General features: G+C 38.4%; 1 protein-coding gene across 1 annotated transcript in view; it reads right to left on the bottom strand.

Moving 5' to 3' along the window:
• Positions 1-18500, bottom strand: part of LRP2 (LDL receptor related protein 2) — a 198849-nt gene that overhangs the window by 85241 nt on the left and 95108 nt on the right. Inside the window, exons 22-33 of the mRNA XM_069471622.1 lie at positions 17844-18086; positions 16509-16628; positions 16288-16404; positions 15509-15886; positions 14080-14328; positions 12712-12923; positions 11732-11916; positions 10481-10709; positions 9025-9202; positions 7312-7440; positions 2295-2461; positions 1190-1333 (exon numbers count right to left, since the gene is read on the bottom strand). Of these exons, the coding sequence (XP_069327723.1) occupies positions 1190-1333; positions 2295-2461; positions 7312-7440; positions 9025-9202; positions 10481-10709; positions 11732-11916; positions 12712-12923; positions 14080-14328; positions 15509-15886; positions 16288-16404; positions 16509-16628; positions 17844-18086 (2351 nt within the window). The remainder of the gene's footprint in view (positions 1-1189; positions 1334-2294; positions 2462-7311; positions 7441-9024; positions 9203-10480; positions 10710-11731; positions 11917-12711; positions 12924-14079; positions 14329-15508; positions 15887-16287; positions 16405-16508; positions 16629-17843; positions 18087-18500) is intronic.

The following is an 18500-nucleotide window of genomic DNA, read 5'->3' as shown; positions in this document are numbered from 1 at the left end:
AGAGGGAACACTGGCCAGGAATAAGGGCAGTGAAGCTGACCATTTAAGCCAATTTCTTAGCTTCTGTGGGCCTCAGTTTCTTACATAAAAAAATAAGGGCTTGAACCAGATCAGCCTCCACGGGTCAGCCTCAGTGTTAACACCTGACAATTCTACCTAGTTTCAGGTACTCCGTGAGTTAGCATTTGTGTATCTTGCAAATTCCCTCTCATCGTGAGTAGGCTACTGAGGAATGTTGTGAAGATGAAATGGCGTCTTGTTTGTGAAAGACCCTTGTAAAGCACCTGTTCCAGTGTGAGCTCCTCCTGTGGAAACCACTCTAAATCAGCCACCAGGCTTCTGTGTACCTTCTTCATCTTCAGGATCTATCTGCCTGAATGTCCCAAAGAACAACCAGCTTATGTGCTGGTGCCCACCTAAAGCAGTGGATTGTCACTCTACAGGGCTTTACTGTCCCTCTCACAAAACCCTCTCCTTGTTTTAGGAGGTTTCACTTTCAAAATTATTATGAATTAATAATCCCTTACATGTTTTATCCTTGTCCCATAGTGGAGCAAACCCATATTAATCAAGTTACCTCTGATTTACTTTCTCCATGTGATTTCATACTTGCATCTCATCTAGAATTTCTTCTGGGAATTAGAGTAAAAAGAACACTTATCTCAAAGAGGAGAGTATCAATGAAATTAGAATCATGTTTCTACTTTCTGTTTCACTGTTAGAAAAACTATATTGCAGTCATAAAAATGTTTTCATCTAAGAACAGAGGTAACTTATACATTTGGTTGAGAACTGAAATAATGATTAGATGAGGGAAAATAATGAAAATTTCTGCCTACCATAATCTTCCCTTCATGTTGAATACCTTACATAATTTCTTACTTATTTTCCTATGTATTATTTTATAAATTACCTAAAATACTTTTGTAGTATTTTTGTAGTTTTATAGGAACAAGGTGGTATTGATAATTAGGAGGCAACACAATAAGGCAGCAGCAAGTTTCAAGAATTCATTTTTAAGGTGGTTTTCCTTCTTAGCTTCAGACACCTTGACAGTTAACACTAACATCTCTTACCTTCTGCTTCTTGCTCAAAAATAATCCCAAAATCCATGAGAGCATTTGCTGAGAATAGGTTTTATATGAACCTCAAACCAGCATGTGTGTAAATAGTACTATGGAATCATTACCTCGATTGACCGAGTTCCGCGGTTGGTGGAATAAAGGTTTCTTGATACCCAATCTAAGGCCAGGGTCGTAGAAGAGCCCAACATAGATATAGAAGAAAACTCGGTCCTGTTGGTGCCGTCTGTCTTCACTCTGTGAATTTCACCCTGGGAAGAAAGACAGGAGGAGGGGAGGTGCTTCAAGATCACAGCTTCTGCATAAAAGCACTTGCTTCATGGTGGCTACCGCCAGCTGCTGCGTTTCTTTAGCAAACAAAGGTTGAGCACTGTTGGGTAGACTCAACGTGCACGATGCTAACACCAGCAACATTTTAAAAACACCGATTTTTAAGTGTGTCACAGGAATACACAAAGCTTACCATTCAGGCTACCTTTGGTATTGACTACAGAGATATTTCTTAACAACCACAGGCATAAGAATCATAAAAAAAAAAAAACAAACAAAAAAAAAAAAACCAAAACCCAAGTCACAGATGTGGATCAGAAGCCAGGAGTATATTTTGCAGAAGGGTGAAAAACGTCAAACACAAAAATCTTTCCTTTCTTCCTCATTTATATTCTCCTTGCCTTTTCCTCATCCCTGGAAGGGGGAAGAAAAGGTCCCAAACGAAGGGAATTGGAGGAGTGTTTATTCTTACCCTGGAGGCAGATTCTGAACAAAGCCCAGCAGCCACATCAAATGCTTTCCTGGAATTCCCTTAGGGACCTACTACTTTTGTCTTGCATTATGGTCATTTTCCTGTTAGTCTGATATTTTCTATTAGCTTAAAACTCATCTTGGGCAAGCTTTGTGACTGCTGCTTCTTGGCATGTATTCTGCAGTTAGGAGCAGGGAGTCCCATGCAGGGCAAATTACAGGCACTAATTACATACTTGCTGAATGAATAAATAATACAGATAGCTTAAGTTTGTTTATTGTTCTAAAGCTAAAGAGTTTTTTGATCTTTGCTCCAGGCCAAGTTCACATTTACATCCGTCGTTGGACCAAAAAACATTTCTGGACTATTTCCCTTTTACCCACCCAACAAAAGTTTGTTTATAAGAGGTTATCAGTGCAGACAGGCTCTTCAAGAATAAATTATATACTTCGATGTTATTCAGAACTTACTGGATTCTCAACCCAATAGATGAATTGCTCTGATTCATCAAAGTCAACATCATAACCATTCTGTATCCCTGCTATGGGGACCATGGCATCATTGCTCTTCACATCAGGATTAAGGGAGATTCCAAAAATTATACGCTGTCTTACAGTTATTAGGAAAGGTTGATCATCTGTGAAAGTAGCAGAATGTCAGTCAAAATTGTATCCCACTATTCCAAGACATTTAGAGTAAAGGAAGGTAGTAGATTGTTACCATTGTACAGGCTGAAATGCCATTGCAGCCTTGTAGTGATAAATACATGTATAGTAGATATTTCATCAGGCAATCACGGGTCTTCCATAGGGTTTTAGTGGGTTGCTGAGTCACAAGACCTCCAACCCCACATATGATACTGTCTGGATTTTTCCAAGGCAGATTGGCATTTCTTACTTTTCATCAGTTCTTTACTTACATGGATATACCATCCATGTTCGCTAAACTTCACAGTCAGGAAGTTCTTCCATTTCTACACACAGACAAACCTCACTAATACTGAACTCGAGGAAAGGAGAGTTGGGTTTTCCAAAAAAAAAGGAAAAAACTGAAAGAAAACTTTTAGACTATTCTTGGTGAACAGCAGTTTACTAGTTTTAAACACATTCAGAAAATAAACAACACCATAAAGCGCTGCCTAGAAACTTTAATAAATACAATTTATAATCCCATCAATTGTTATTTAACTAGTATCTGTCTTCCCCACTAGATTCTCACTTCCAAAAGGCAATGATTGTATCTAGTTTGCTCACTGGTGTGCCCCCAGGGCCTGGTACAGAGTCTGGCATAAAATAGCTGCCTAATAAATATTTGCTAACTAAATGGATGACCACATGACAATAAACAGATGGATGTATAAGTGAGTATGTAAATAATGTCTTCTAAAGTTCTCAAAAATATCTACACAATGCAACTTAAACATCCCCATAATATCCCACTTAAACTATTAGTTCATTTAGCCTCCTTAATAGATAAGTACCTTTTTCAAAAATAATTTAATCTTTATCCTGTCTGTAGTCCCATGATCAAAACATTTAAATTAACGAAATTCAAGAGTGGAGTTTTATTTTAAAACTCTTCTCTGAGTAAAGGAAAACTTTTCAATATAACTTTTGTGTTATTAAGATACAATATAAGATATCACATATCAAGACAAAGTATAAAAAGATGAATCATTGCATAACTTTCATGAGATAAAAATGATGTTTTCACTATTTTGATAATCTGGGAAGCTTTACATCCTCAGCAGGATGACTTTGACAACTTTATTTATTTTCACATCTCATTAACTTTTCCTTGTTCCTGTCATTTTTATTACTGACAAATAACTCAGCATTTATTAACCTAACACAAATTTAAATTTAATTTAACGTAAATTTTGCAACTATTAATGGTTTATATTTTATCAAGTACTACAACATATAGCATCCAGTCTTTCACAACAAGCCTGCATTGGATTGCACAAACCCAGGAAAAATTAAAGAAAAAAAATAAAAAAAATAAAAAAAAAAATAGAAAAAAAAAAGAAAAAAAAACAAGCTGACAAGGTTGTTTGCAGCTGGGGCAAATGAGACTTGCAGGCACTATATGACTTCTGCAGGAACAATTTATTACAGGATGGACCCAGGGCCATGAAATTCCAAGCCCTTGCTCTCTCAACTGCTCCACACTGCCTTACTTCTGGACAACTACAACTGCCATAATAATCACTCCTTATTTATTGAGAATATGTGCCATACAGCATGCACCAGGTAAATATTATTTCACTTAATTTATCTCCTGAAGCTTCCTAATCCTGGTTGTTACATAGTTATCTCCCCAACATGCAAATGAGACACAAAGAAATTAAGCAATTTAATCAAGGTCACACAGCCAGATCTCTTGGACTCCAAAATCTATATTCTTCATTACTACTGTGCAAAAAGTGCAGGCCAGGTACTACTTACTGGTTATCAACTTACCATTCGTTTCATTTCGTTTCATTGCAATAATAAAAAATGAACACTATGAGTTTCAGATGTACCGTGAAATTACATGGAGATGATTTTTAATTATTTATTGATTATATGTTATAAATGCCGATTGCTTCAGTAAAAACAGGAACTATTTCCCCATTTTATAGGGGAGCTTGAAATTTTACTCATTCAAAACCTGATACTGCCTTCTTTAATGAGTAATCTTCCTTTTGCCTAATTGGAGTTAATCCTCAACCAAAGCATTGTTTAGGATCTAAAAACTTTACATTTCTCATCCATCATACACGGGCCTTCCTGATTCCTCTGATGAGCTCTTCCCTCATGCACCACCCAGCTCTACTTCTTCCTTGTCCATTCCTGCATCCTGGGGATGGTCTCAGGCCCTTTATCTGATCGCTGCTGGTGTATTTTGAGAAGGTTACCACCAATGAGCATTTGCAGGCAACAGACCAGAGAGCAGCATATCACTGAATGTTGCACTGGCTGAAAGTGTGAGAGCCACAGTGGGGGGTGATGACAAAGGAGCCCTGGAAGGACCAGCAAGACAACAGGTAGCACAGGAGGGTGCATGAAAAGTGCTATATGAGAAAGCAAAAATGAGAACTGATTTTATGACACTGTACACCTTTCTAAGAAGCAAATGGGTGAAAAACAGAAGACTGGGGAAGGAGCAAAAATAGATATTGCAGAGCTTGTCGTTCACTAAATATTCACTGAGTGACATCGTGTGCCACAAAGTGTCATAGGCAATAAGCATACATCTAGGAATCAGGCAGAGGCTTTACCTTCAAGGGACTTAGCATCTAGAGGGCAAGACCGGGCATCAGGTCCTTACAATTCACTATGATAATGGCATGGAGTAGGCACAGAAGCATCTAGAGTTGGATGGAAAGGCATTCAGGAGGAGGTGACAGTTAAGCTGTCCTAGCTCAGTGTGTCTCAGTCTTTTGAAATTAAAGATCACCTTTTCTATTTTTCATGTCATAATCCCATTAACATTAGTGTTAGCAGAGCAGAGAAATAAACAGACTATAGCCAGGAATGAGAGATCAATGTAGTAATTAAAGGGCAACATCTATGACCAACCCCTGCCCCCCAGCCTAGGCCACCCTTAAGTCATAACTGACCTGCACTGCACCCTTTCTTGGAATAAGGGAAAGGAGTGTTTTCTTCTTATTTCATACATAATCACTGAAGCAAGCACCTTCGTCCCTTAGACTGAGTCAGAAACCTATATTGTATTTGATGTTATTTTAGGGGGTGCTGAGGAGATGTTTGGCTCAAGTTTTGTTTATTTGGCTCTGGCATTATGGGGAACATGTTTTCTCAAGAATAAAAATAATGTTTCATACAGAGAAAGCTCTCATTTTAAAATTGTATAACATTAGAAAAATGTAGAAATATCTCATCCTTATCCCAACTGTAACTACTGTTGGCATTTGTCTGTGTTTTCTTCCACTTTTTGACTGCATGTTTTTATAAAGCTGATATTGGACAATTCTGCTTTTTTCCCTTAACTGTATCATACAAGCACTTCCAAATATATTCCAGACAGTTAGTACACACCATTTTAAAGGCTATTGGACAATTAAATCAAGTAAAATGTTTGCATCTATAAATGTTAAAAACTCTTCTAAACTTCTTGTTGGGAAAAAATGTGTAACCTTTTTTTAGGTAGCGTATATTGGCACTCAGTTACCCAACTGGTGCTCAGAATTCAACTGGGAAATACTGCAAAAGTTCCACCTGAGAGAATTCAACCCATGGAAAAACCACTAGTGGAATTATTTGTGAAACAACAAAAGACACTATTTAGAATTAACACTTATCAATCATCATCAGATAGTAATATTGATTACAGCAATCCCCAATGCACAGTTCAATAATCTTTGAGCAGTGAATGAATGCTTTGTATCCAAGACGTCTATAATCCAGTTTAATCTTCTCCTGAAAGACTCTAAGGACATACTAAATTAAACAATGTCAACAAAGATTAGGTTCATAATAGGTCTCTGAGGAAGAATGGCAAATGCCAATCCCTTTGTAAGCATTACAAATAATTAAAATCTTTCATCATGAAAGTATCATTGCACAACATTACATGCTGATCGAATTTGATTTTCAGTAAGCCTATATCTGAAGTGTTTATAGTGTTTATAATCTGTAAACACTATAGAAACAGTATATATTTCCCACTTGAAAACTAAATTTCCCTCTAGATTAGTACTCTATTATCTCTTAATTTCAGAATATGAGATCATTAAACATTTCATTTTAACTTGCCTACAGGTATTTTTATCAGCATCAAAACACATTCAATCCTCTTCACTGAGAAATGAAAGAAACTTGGGTTTAGAGTGAATTGCTAGATTTTTGATCAATGGAGATTTTTAAGAAGGGTTTATTATACACAAATACACACTCCAAAAGAAATAGCATCTTTTCCTTCCTTTCTTACTCCCTAATGTACTTGGTATAATTCTCCACATGCTCTACAATTGACCCAGTAAAATGTCTCTAGGATGAAATGACGATTAAATTGCTCAAATAACCACAAAATATCTCATACAGAGACAGCTCTCCTTCTTAAAGTATCACACTTTAAGTCAGAAGACCCAGGCCAGAACACTCATCACTGACTATTGGTTATGAGAATAAAAATAAGGCAATAGACATGAAAAAATGAAGCGCACACAAATATTGAGAACTTTTTGTGGAACTTCCCACTACCATAGCTGGTCAGCAATGTCTAACTGCAGCCAGGTGAATGAAAATATGAGGCACAGATTGTCTAGTGACATGCACAGACAACATTAGTTCTGCATACAGAAACTATGTTACAACTGAGGCACTCAGTCAAACCGCCCCACATGCACACCTTCCACAGACACCTGCGCAATCGAAAGGAACACAGCACGCGCTCAGTCGCGAGCGGGTTTAGCGTTTTTGCTGCTTGGCACAAACTATGACAAGCTCCATCTTCGGAGCACACTGAAGGAGCGTACTGTACCTCTCAAGCAGTTCACAGAATCATGAGAGAGCTTCCATCCTGAAGGACAAGCGCAGGAGTAAAAATTAGGCCCCTGTGAGGAAAGCAGGCACAGATGGCTGCAGTGGGCTGAGGCACATGGATTCACGGCTATATGAGAAAGAGAAGAGAAGTAAGCACTGGTGAGTGGAAAATCTCCTGCGTTAAAATTAAAACACAGTCATGCTCTTAGCGTCCTCCTGTAAGCCCACAATATTTGGAGACTCAAGTACTTTAAGTCACCTCCGTTGTTTTCTTTTGTTTTGTCTTCCTTAAACTACTTTACCCAGCCCTAAAATTATGCTTTCAGCATACAATTCCTAAGAGGCACAAGAGAGAGGAATGACTTACCCAAGGTCACAGATCAATCCAATCTATAACTGGATTATGAACAAACAGCCACTGAGCAATCCAGAATTTAGTAATAGAAATATGATGCTAAATAATATGTCTCCTTGTCTGACCTAAAAGAGGTCTTTTTGCATTAAATCAAAGTTGTGTGTTTGCTGTGTGACCTTGGCATTTACTTCGTGTTGCCCAGGTTTGGGTTAGATAATAATCTTTTATTTTTCTCCTGACGACATCTCCATGTGTCTGTGCTCCTTGAAAAGAGGGACCCTGTACACATGCTCTTAACATCCCCTTACCATGTTCACAGGGTATTCCCTAGATCCTATATATTCTTATTACATACAATCCCTTCATTCATCCACAAATTATTAAGTATTCACTACATATTAAACACCATGCTAAGCACAGAGGATGCTATAAAAGTGGAGTATATACTCTAGCAAAAAGAGACAGAACTACACTCAGAGAGAGAGGGAGAGAGAGAATGTGCGTGTGTGTCTGATTTCAGGACCTCAGGGTAAAGAGCAAAAGAATCATGAGGGGTAGCTATTTTAGGTAAGGCAATTTCAGGAGGGCCTCTCTGAGAAAGTGACATTTGGGCAGAATCCTAAATGCCATGAAGGAGAGACTCATGCAGAGATCTGGAAGAGAGATGTTCTAGACAGAGGGAAGAGCCAATACAGAAGTTCAGAGATGGGAAGTCAGCCGGTGTGCTTCCAGACCACAGTGAAGTCCGATGCAGTGGGAATAAGAGGGAAAAGAGATCAGGGAAGTAGAAGGAGCCAGATTCTGAAGTGTGATAAAAGATGATAGGAGAGTTTTGAGGAGAGAAGACTAAGGGAAGATTAAGTGATTTACCACTCCCTCCCACTAGAAAGAACACTACTAAGGCCAAATCTTTACATCGCCACACCACACACTTTAGGATGGCTCAGGGGGCCCATAGCAGAGCACGTACAGGGTAATGGTGCATAATAAATGAGTCCTAAAAATAAGCTGCTTTAAACCACAGAGGGGTAGCAATAGGAGCATCTAAGGTACTATCTGGTCTATATTATGTTTGTCAACTGAGGAAATTGAGACTCAGAAAAGTCAGAGGCACTAGCCAACTGCTGAAGAAAATGACAAAATGCAGATGTGCTATTGTTACATCCAAGGTTTGCTTTCCATGGTAAATAAAAGTAATGGCAATGTTAGGACTGGGGAAAGGCTGGAGTAGGGCGGTAAGGGAAAAAGGAAAATTTATTGCCCAAACAAATGAGTTTGCAATAGTGTGCACTTAGCATTCCCAGAATAAATGTTTCCAAGCTATTCCCAGGCAGGTAATATCTCTGTATCACTTACAACTTGGTTGTTTCGAAGGATGAACCGCAACAATCCCAAGGGGCCGGTAGACATTGTACATTATAACTGACTGGTTGCCCCCATGCCACTTGTTGGCTTGCATAACCTTTTGAGTAGCACCGGTAGTCCAGTACACGAAATCCTCGAAGAGAGTTAGGGCATAGGAATGCCGCAGAACCTGTGAGGCAGAATGGAACACTGAGCCCTCACCCAGAAATAGAAGCCAAGGTGGACCCAGTCAAACAGGATGTCTCCTCAAGAAGATGGTCTCCTTTAGCATGTCATTATTTAATAAAAACACAGGGAAGTCACTGTGCAAGAAAGAGGCAAAAATTTTCCCATTGTCCTATATCCCATGATTGCACTCAAAGTACTTTCACATACACCTGTCATTTACTCTTCATGTTTACCCTGGTAATTGGGCATCCATTTTACAAACGAAAAACTACAGCACAGAAAGTAAGGTGACGTATCTGCATCACCTATTAGTCAGAGGTTAGATGCAACTAGAGAACTTAGTTAGAGGTTCCTCATTCCGCCAAACCCCAGCTCACACCCCATTCCGACCACTCCTTGTCCAAGGCTGTTTCCAACCTTTTGTTCGGCCACTCTCTGATTCACACCAATCTGTTACAGTTTAGGTGCTTATTTCCTGAAGGTAGGGAGGCCCTCCCAGGGTCTCTTCAAGTCCCAGGAACTATAAACAAGGTCAATTTTAAATCAAAGTCAACAACAGCTCTTTGGTAAAATGCACATTTTCTGCATTTTCCCACTTGTGAACATAAATTCAACAGAACTTACTGAATAAAAAAAATTAAATGTATATTTTGCTTAATGCAATTTTTAAAGGTACAGAAGCAACAGAATCACATCTACAGCTCAACCACATCACACAACCTATAATATTAATCCTTCCTGGACATGACACAATCTGACCAGGAACTGGAATAAAAATATTTATTTTTCTATTAGTAATAGAGGATAGGTGGCTCCTCACTGTTGTTGGTATGTCCTAGACTGACCTGATAATGTCTATGACACAAAAATTAATTTCTTAGCTTTCTTGATACTCATCTACTTTCTACCTATCCACTACTGTAGTTTTTTTTTTTTTTTTTTTTTTTTTTTTTTTTTTAGATGGAGTCTCACTCTGTTGCCTGGGCTAGAGTGATGTGGCATCAGCCTAGCTCACAGCAACCTCAAACTCCTGGGCTCAAGCAATCCTCCTGCCTCAGCCTCCTGAGTAGCTGGGACTACAGGCATGCGCCACCATGCCCGGCTAATTTTTTCTATATATTTTTAGTTGTCCAGCTAATTTCTTACTATTTTCAGTAGACACAGGGTCTAACTCTTGCTCAGACTGGTCTCAAACTCCCGACCTCGAGCGATCCTCCCGCCTTGGCCTCCCAGAGTGCTAGGAGTAGTTTTCATTTGGTTGTCCTCACTACCAACTTACCAAATTACTGGCCATCACCTGCCTCCGATGGTGTCCATTATAATCACAAAAGTCTATGTAATCAAGATGGGCATCCATGAAGTAGAGCAGTCTGTTGGGGTAGTCAATAGTCAAGCCACTGGGCCAGTAGATCTTGTCCTGGACAATGACAGTTCGTGAAGTGCCATCCATGCTGGCTCGCTCAATATGAGGGTTTTGGCCCCAGTCAGACCAGAACAATACATGTTCACTGTGAAAAGAAAGGAATTACCAATCGCAGGGGACATATTTCAATATGAAAAATACTGTCACTTTAAATAATACAACGTCCTGTTTATGATCTGCTTAAAATAAATTATCCCCAATTCAGAATATCCACATAGAGTTTATTATTTCTTCTGAGTATCACAAAGTAAAACTGTAATCATAATGCAATCACAAGCCATCTGGATGTTTTTAGAATGTTCATAAAACATGCAGTACATTATGACACTGAAATGTCTCAATGCCAATTCATATTTGTGTACAGTCAACAAATAGTTTGATCAAGAAAAATCCTTCTGTCCTTGTTTTTCTAAGCTGTCATGTTTTAGATAAGGGAATCAATTTATTCTTCATTAGAGATTCACCATAAATTTCACTGGTGTGTAATACTTTACAGTAGCTAGAAGCCAGCATCACATCCAATATAACTTGCCCAATTTACCAGCCTGCAGAAAAGAATCTAAGTTATAGAATCTAAGCAAATTCAAGGAAGGAAACCCTCAAAGGTTTCTAAACACAGGAGAGAATTTCTCTTTCTTCCCCTTAGAACCAGCAGGCAAATATTTTCTTTCTTATATAACTTCAAAGGGAGCTCTAGTAAACAAAATGAAACTGAAACAGAAAAATCCAGCTCTTTTGTTGTAAAACCATGAGATATAAGAGTTACAGCAAACTGGCCCATCTATGCAATATTACTGCATGCATTAATTAGAAACTTAATTTTATAATGATACAATAATCATTTCAATAATTGTATTGCCAAGCGAATAAAGCAATGTGGTCTTAAAATAAATAATCAATTTCTCTTATGTGTTTTATAAAGAAAACTATTCAGATAAAGGAGGAATAGCAACAACCAGTTGGAAGCCTACCACGTTTAAACAAAAGATCATTTCAAATTTTGCATATCAGCAATATGCATATCAGCTACATCATGTTATTGTTGTTTTTCCCACATTATAACCATGCCAAGACAACATAATTTTAAAAATTTAAAAAAAGTCTTACTTCATTCTGGGATCTAATGCTAGTCCCCTTGGATTTGTGATGTTTTTACTAATCAGCACAGTCCTGTGGCTCCCATCAATTTTAGAGACTTCAATTGTTTCCAGAGCATAGTCTGTCCAGTAAAGATTACGACCTACCCAATCTACTGCAAGAGTTTCAGTCAGGACAACACTACTGTCAAATACCTAAAGACAAAAGTGAATAAAGGGTGAATTCTAAAGAGAATAAATGAAAGCAAACATGAAAATTATATGAAAATCTAGAGTAAGCTATTGAACTTGTCCGATAATTAATTATAGGGATTAGGAAATTTTATCTTCCCATGTAGCTAGCATACAGTAGCATTTTCTGGGAAAAGTAAACAAGATTTTGTAGCATTGAATATTCTTAAAATAACTCTATTGTTGGATTAGTGTGTAGTTTCATTTTGGATTCAAAAGGGTTTGCAATTAAACAAAACTCTATCCATTCATTAAGCTGGCAATCTTATGTAACTTTATAGTGTGTTTGCATGCCAAGAAAACTATCTCTATTGATTAAGCATCAACAATTACAAAATAAAGTTGTAAGAAGCAGAGGAAGCATAACTAGCAGGGGTCCAGAAACTGAAACTTGAGACATGGATTGAGAACTATAACTAAATTAAAGTTAAGAAAAGCAACGCCTTCACTCTCCTGCATTTTCTTCTGCTCACATCCACTAGAAAAAACTCCAAAAGGGACCTCAGAGACATTGTGAAGTCTCTGCATCACATGACCTGAAATTCAGAATCATGAATCTGCCTTCAGGGCCACTCTTCTCTAAAACACCCAAAAATTAGGAGTGATGAACATCCAGGCCTCTTGGACATAACGTGGTCCAGAAGAAGATATGAGAACTACCCAGGATGAGACAGGACTCTCTCTCACTGGTGAATAACAGCAAATAAACCCAAAACAGGGGAACTAGTCAGGACCAAAGGTCAGCAGAAATGTACTTACTACTCTTCTGTCCGTTCCATTTTGAAATGCACTCCAGGTTTTACGCTGATTCGCGTCAGACCAAAAGATACGACCACTAACTGAATCAAAATCCACTGCTATAATGTGAGAACCATCCTGGACCAATGGATAGATATTGTGGACATGGGAGGTAATATTGTCGGCAACAATTTTGTTCTCACTGGCCACAAGTAACAGCAGACTTTCAGATCCTGTCCAAGAACAAAATGCAAAAATGTCAATGATGCTGGGAGAAAACACAATTAAAGCATTTCTGAAATATTCAGAGGGGGCAGGGGTGGGGGGAAGCCCCATAAAAATGATTGTAATCACTTCGTTCTTAACCTTAATAGGTAGCTGATTTTCATGAGTATTTAAAATAGACTTCCTTTCTTGAATTATACTTCAATACATGTCTAAATGCCAGTTTGTAGTGAACTATACTTATATTCTTCCTTTTACTATATTTTTATGCTTTGCATATCTTTCTTACTACACTGTAGGCTTCTTGACAGCAGTTTTCCCTGAGGCACTCAACTGTGTCACAGAGTTCTAATTATCTCCCAATATTCCCTCTCCTTATTTTCTTTTCAGTAATAAAGCATGCCAGATTTTAGCTTGGCACATGGACCACCAGCTAGAGACATTTCTCTGCCTCCATTAAAGCTTGGTGTGACCACATGACTAAGTTCTGACCAGTAGGATGTGAGTAGAAATTAAATTCCAGGTCACATTCTTAAAAGGAAGCTTCTTGCCAATCCACTTTCTATTTCCCTTTCCTACTTTCTGAGAGAAGGCAAAGACCAGAGTAACAGTGATGGATCCCTTGATGGAAGCCACGTGATAAGGGTAACAGACAAGCTCTATCCCCTGGACTAACATCCACACTCCTACTTATTAAAAAAAAAAAAAAAAAAAACTTGCTATTTTGTTTTAGCCTCCTTTATTTGGTTATTTTGAAAGCAGCCAAAGCAATATCCTAATACATAATATAATCACTTTCATATAGTATAAATTGAATTCATTAAGCATTATGTAAAGATGATTAAATATAATATAGAAATAATTTTTAAATAATATATAATGAAAACCATTTTGATATTATTTTAAATAACAAGAATATCATCTTCTACCTATACATGTTTTAACCTCTATTCTCTGAAATACACCAATATCTTAATATATATTACCTCATTTCATCTTCACAAGAAATTGAGGTTTAAAGAGGTTTCATAACCTGTCCAGGATTCAAATCAATCTGACTCCTAATAAACATTGTCAAATGCCTACATGGGACATTTGATCTTATGCTCTGGTGTGTGCTGTTAAACTGGCTGGGGTTAGTTCACTTTCAAGTGCATTAATTACCTGTAACTTTGCAAGTCTTCCCGTCACTTTCTAACATGTACTCTTTATCACATGAGCATCGGAAAGAACCTCTCATATTGTAACAGTGCTGGCTACAAGAGCCCGGAATATCACATTCATCTATGTCTTCACAGGTCTTAGAATCATTGGCAAGTAAGTATCCCAATGGACATACGCATTTAGCCCCAAAGGGCTCTTGAACACACTGATGAGTACAACCACCATTGAAATGTGAACAGCTGTCCTCATCTAGAAAAAAGAAAGGGAATCGTGAAAAGAAAAAGTCAGGAAACTTTGCTTCTTTGATTTACTCTGATGTAATATTCATCATGTAGACTCGTGCCACCTTCAATGTGATGCCCAGACAAGAGCTAAGAGCAGCATTCACTTGGATGAGTTCCACAGGCTGTGCAGTGCCTGTTCTGACTGGCCTGAGGATTTACCATCCTTCATATCCATTAGACTTGGACACCTTCTTCACTACAACCCGCTAGTATAACTCCATTTAGTGCAATGAGGAAATCTTGGGGAAATATTGTTGACATTAAGAAATAAAATTGTCATTGATAAAGCATGCTTCTCACTTGCTTACTCTGAAATTCTTGAAAGATGTGACAAACATCTAAGAGAAAAGGCTAGAAGATCTATGAAACTGAATAAATGGAAGGGGAAAGGTAATTAGAACATTAAAGGGCACAGATCCACTAACATACCATCATGCCTTACTGTCAGAGCCAAAATAGCAATGCCTGATGCCACCCAAAGACAGTTCACAAGGCTGGGGAGGAAAATACCCTATTTCCATGTGTACCCTAACTTATTTATAAGAGTCATAATACAGAACATGCACTACAAGGGGAAGTAAGTCAAATTAGTTAGGACATTTTCAGAACAAACATAACACATACGAAATGGTAAGAATCTAAAATACTTCACAATCATACCTGGCTGGGGTTCATCTGAGAGTGAGCATTGATTAAAGAGGAAAGAAAGAAAGGACAGTAATTAGGATTACATGCCAATCACAGCATTTTAATCACAGCAAACACAAATCCCCAGACTTCATTTGTTTTGTGGCAATTCAGATTGAAATTAGAAAATATTAAAGTTAGAAAAATTAATGAGCACATTACCAACAAAACCAAATTTAATCTGACAATCTAATGGCCTCATTTTTCTAAACAATGACATAAAAAGAAGTAAAAAAAAAAAAAAAACACATAATCAAGTGCAAAGGATTTAATGAGAAGTATTATCCAGTGGTGATTTATTTGAGTTCAATTATGGTTATCCCTACACAGATTTGAATGCATAGAGGAACTGAAATTCCTTCCTAAAAAGCTATACAGTGACTGTGACAATGGTTATACACACGAGACTACTGCTCAAAATGAGTTTATGGCCATTAAACTACGGTCAGGAAACTTACTGCAAAGTGGGGACTCATCTGTCCCATTGGGGCAGTCAAAAACGTTGTTACACACTGCACTCAGATTCACACAGATGTTATGGCCGGGACACTGCCACTGCCAACCGAGACAGTGAAAGGCCTCAGTAGGGCAGTCCTTCTCATCACTCCTATCCCCGCAGTCATTGTCCTCATCACAGAGCCACTCCTTGTAGATGCAGTTTCCATTGTCACAGAGGAAATGAGTTGAAGGGCAGGTCGTGAGGACACAGCCATTGTGTTCATCAGACCCGGAGGGGCAGTCTGAAATCCTATCACACTCCCAAGTGTTTGGGATGCATGAACCATCTTCTTGGCACTGAAATTCATGAGAGTGGCACATCCCAGGAGGTCTGGTTGCTAGAAGAAAAGCATGAGAAAAAATGAGCTTGTGAGTGCAATTAATAATCCCTTTTAGAGTCTAGAGTCAGAGCAAATGACTTTGGATCAATAGTAGGTTTATAATAATGACTATGACAAAATTAATATTGAAGGCTAAAATAATATAGGTTCTTCTCCCATATTGTGGTACATAGAAATATTTCTATGTGGCTAACTAATAGATCTCACAACCACCTAAGTACTAGTCAAGTATTACTGTATGTTCAACACTGCATGCAATGCACATTTTGAGAATATTTTGCAATTCAGGCTGTCTTTCCCCCAGTTTGTCTGAGTTAGAGAAAATTTGTGCTGATATCAAGACTGGTAAAAATGACATGGCCCCTTTATCTGAAACACGCTGGGGATGTGATACTTACGACAGCCCGCCTCATCAGAGTTGTCACTGCAGTCAAAAACACCATCACAGCGATTTATGTAGCGAATACATTTATGCCCATTTGCACACTTGAATTGAGAAGCAGTGCAGTTTAATACTAAGAATGAAACAGAAAAGCGTCAGAAATTAGCTCAGGGGAAAAATGACCAGACATTGAGATTTTTCTAAACATCATGAATAAAAACAAAGCAATGCACTTACCACAACCAACCTCATCGGATCCATCAGCACAGTCCTTATCCCCGTCACAGACAAGAGATACGTGAATACATCGATGGTCAGGGCAAGTAAACTGACTAGGTTGGCATGTCTCTGTCCATTCTAATGCCATCCAAAAACAAAACCAAACAAGTTTATTTCTTGTTCAATGTGTACCAGAGCCAAACAGAAAAAGGCTAAGTAGCTACGTAAGTTATCTCAGTTGTACACGTGTTCAAAATTCTTTTAAAACAGCCACATCGTCAAAGTCAGCCCAGCAAGAAAACAAACCTAGGATAGTTTTTCGAATCAGGAATAAAAAGATTACAGGGCAGAGTCAGAAACTGTGATTATACCTTGAAAAATAGACTACATTTAGAAAGTGAGGATCATGTGTTTTGACTGGGACTGACTACATCTCATGAATACCATGAAGTCCATGACTCTAGACCAAAACCAAGCAGGCGGCACGACCCACATGCCTAGGAGCAACCGCATGTAGACAGATCACGAAGACTGGATTTAATCCAAAGTGTAAACGGAACAATTTTAAAAACCAGGGTCCTACCTTGCTGTTAAGACCACAGCCTTGGACTCAGAAGTGCTGTCTGCCCCATCCGCAACATGAAGTTATATTAAATAAAGACCACAGAATTGGAGTCAGAGGTGCTGGCTGCCCCATCGGCAACATGAAGTTACATTAGAGGCTTATAGAATGTGAAAAATAGAAGGGATCTTGGAAGGGATCTTCGAGATCATCTAATCCAGAAGAAGTAACTTGCCTAGTCATGCAACTAGGGCTAGAACTTAGTCCAGGGAACTTTGTTCCACCTTAAACTATTATCGAATAATGAATACATGAAAATAAACAACCACCTAAAGGCAATCAGAACCGGTAGCAAGATGAAAAGCAGGTCGGTAAGATTAATGGAAATTTTGGTTTTCTGTGCCTCTTTATTCTGTTGCCTTTTTGCCTGCATCAAAGGAAAAGAAAAACCAATAGCCAAGTGTCTGGATGTTTCTATATTTTTTTAAAAAAATTGTTTTAAGTATCTGAATAGATTGTTGAGGGATTTTTGTTTTTTCAGTTTCTATCTGGATGTTTGGCATCAGAGACAGTCCTTGTTTTGCTTCCATAGAACTCCATATTTGCAGGAGGGCTCTAAGAGCCCCATGTGCAGGCACATGTCTATTGATACAAAGACTGACAGGTGGAATAGAAGAGCCTAAAATGCAATGAAAATTGAGTGAGCCTTAGAAGAAAGATTATATGGCCATTTGGTGGTTCAAATCTATTTACTAGGCTGATCAAACAAGAGACACCAGTTCAAAACTTACGGCAGTTCTTCTCATCAGATCCATCCCCACAATCATTGTCTGTGTCGCAGAGCCAGTGCCTTGGGACACATTTGTTATTATCACAGGTGTAGTAGGACTCAGGGCAGGAAAACGGTTCTTCTGTGGGGCAGTTCTGCTCATCACTGCCATCCACACAGTCGTTGCGTTTGTCACAGCGCCAGTGTTGAGGGATGCACCCTCCTCCATGGCCACAGGGGAACGCCGAAGGTGAACAGGTTTGATCTATAACAGGAACAAACTAGTCATGAAGCCATTTGTTTTTACAGCCTTTTTAAGCATTGGAAAGGCCCGGTTCTTTTCCTTTTTCAGAGGGAGCATTACACAAAATAAGGAGAAATGTGCATCAAGTGATGCCATCATCATCATCATCATTATTGCCTGACATTTATTTAGCATTGATCGTATATCAGGCACTTTTCTAAATCCTCACAAGAACACTAATGAAGTACATATAATTATCTATATTTTACAGATAAGGAAATTGAGGCTCTGAGAGATTGAAGAATCTGCCTAAGATTCAAGCTGTAGCTGGAGTGAGTCTAAATCTCATCTTTAACTTCTAAGCTGTAATTCCCGCCAATCACAATTTCAAGTCCAGACTACAGAAACCTTGACAATGTGTCATATTAAAAACAC

The sequence above is a fragment of the Eulemur rufifrons genome, chromosome 1 (assembly GCF_041146395.1).
Source record: "Eulemur rufifrons isolate Redbay chromosome 1, OSU_ERuf_1, whole genome shotgun sequence".
Taxonomy (NCBI): Eukaryota; Metazoa; Chordata; class Mammalia; order Primates; family Lemuridae; genus Eulemur; species Eulemur rufifrons.
This window is presented reverse-complemented; position numbering and strand designations above follow the sequence as displayed.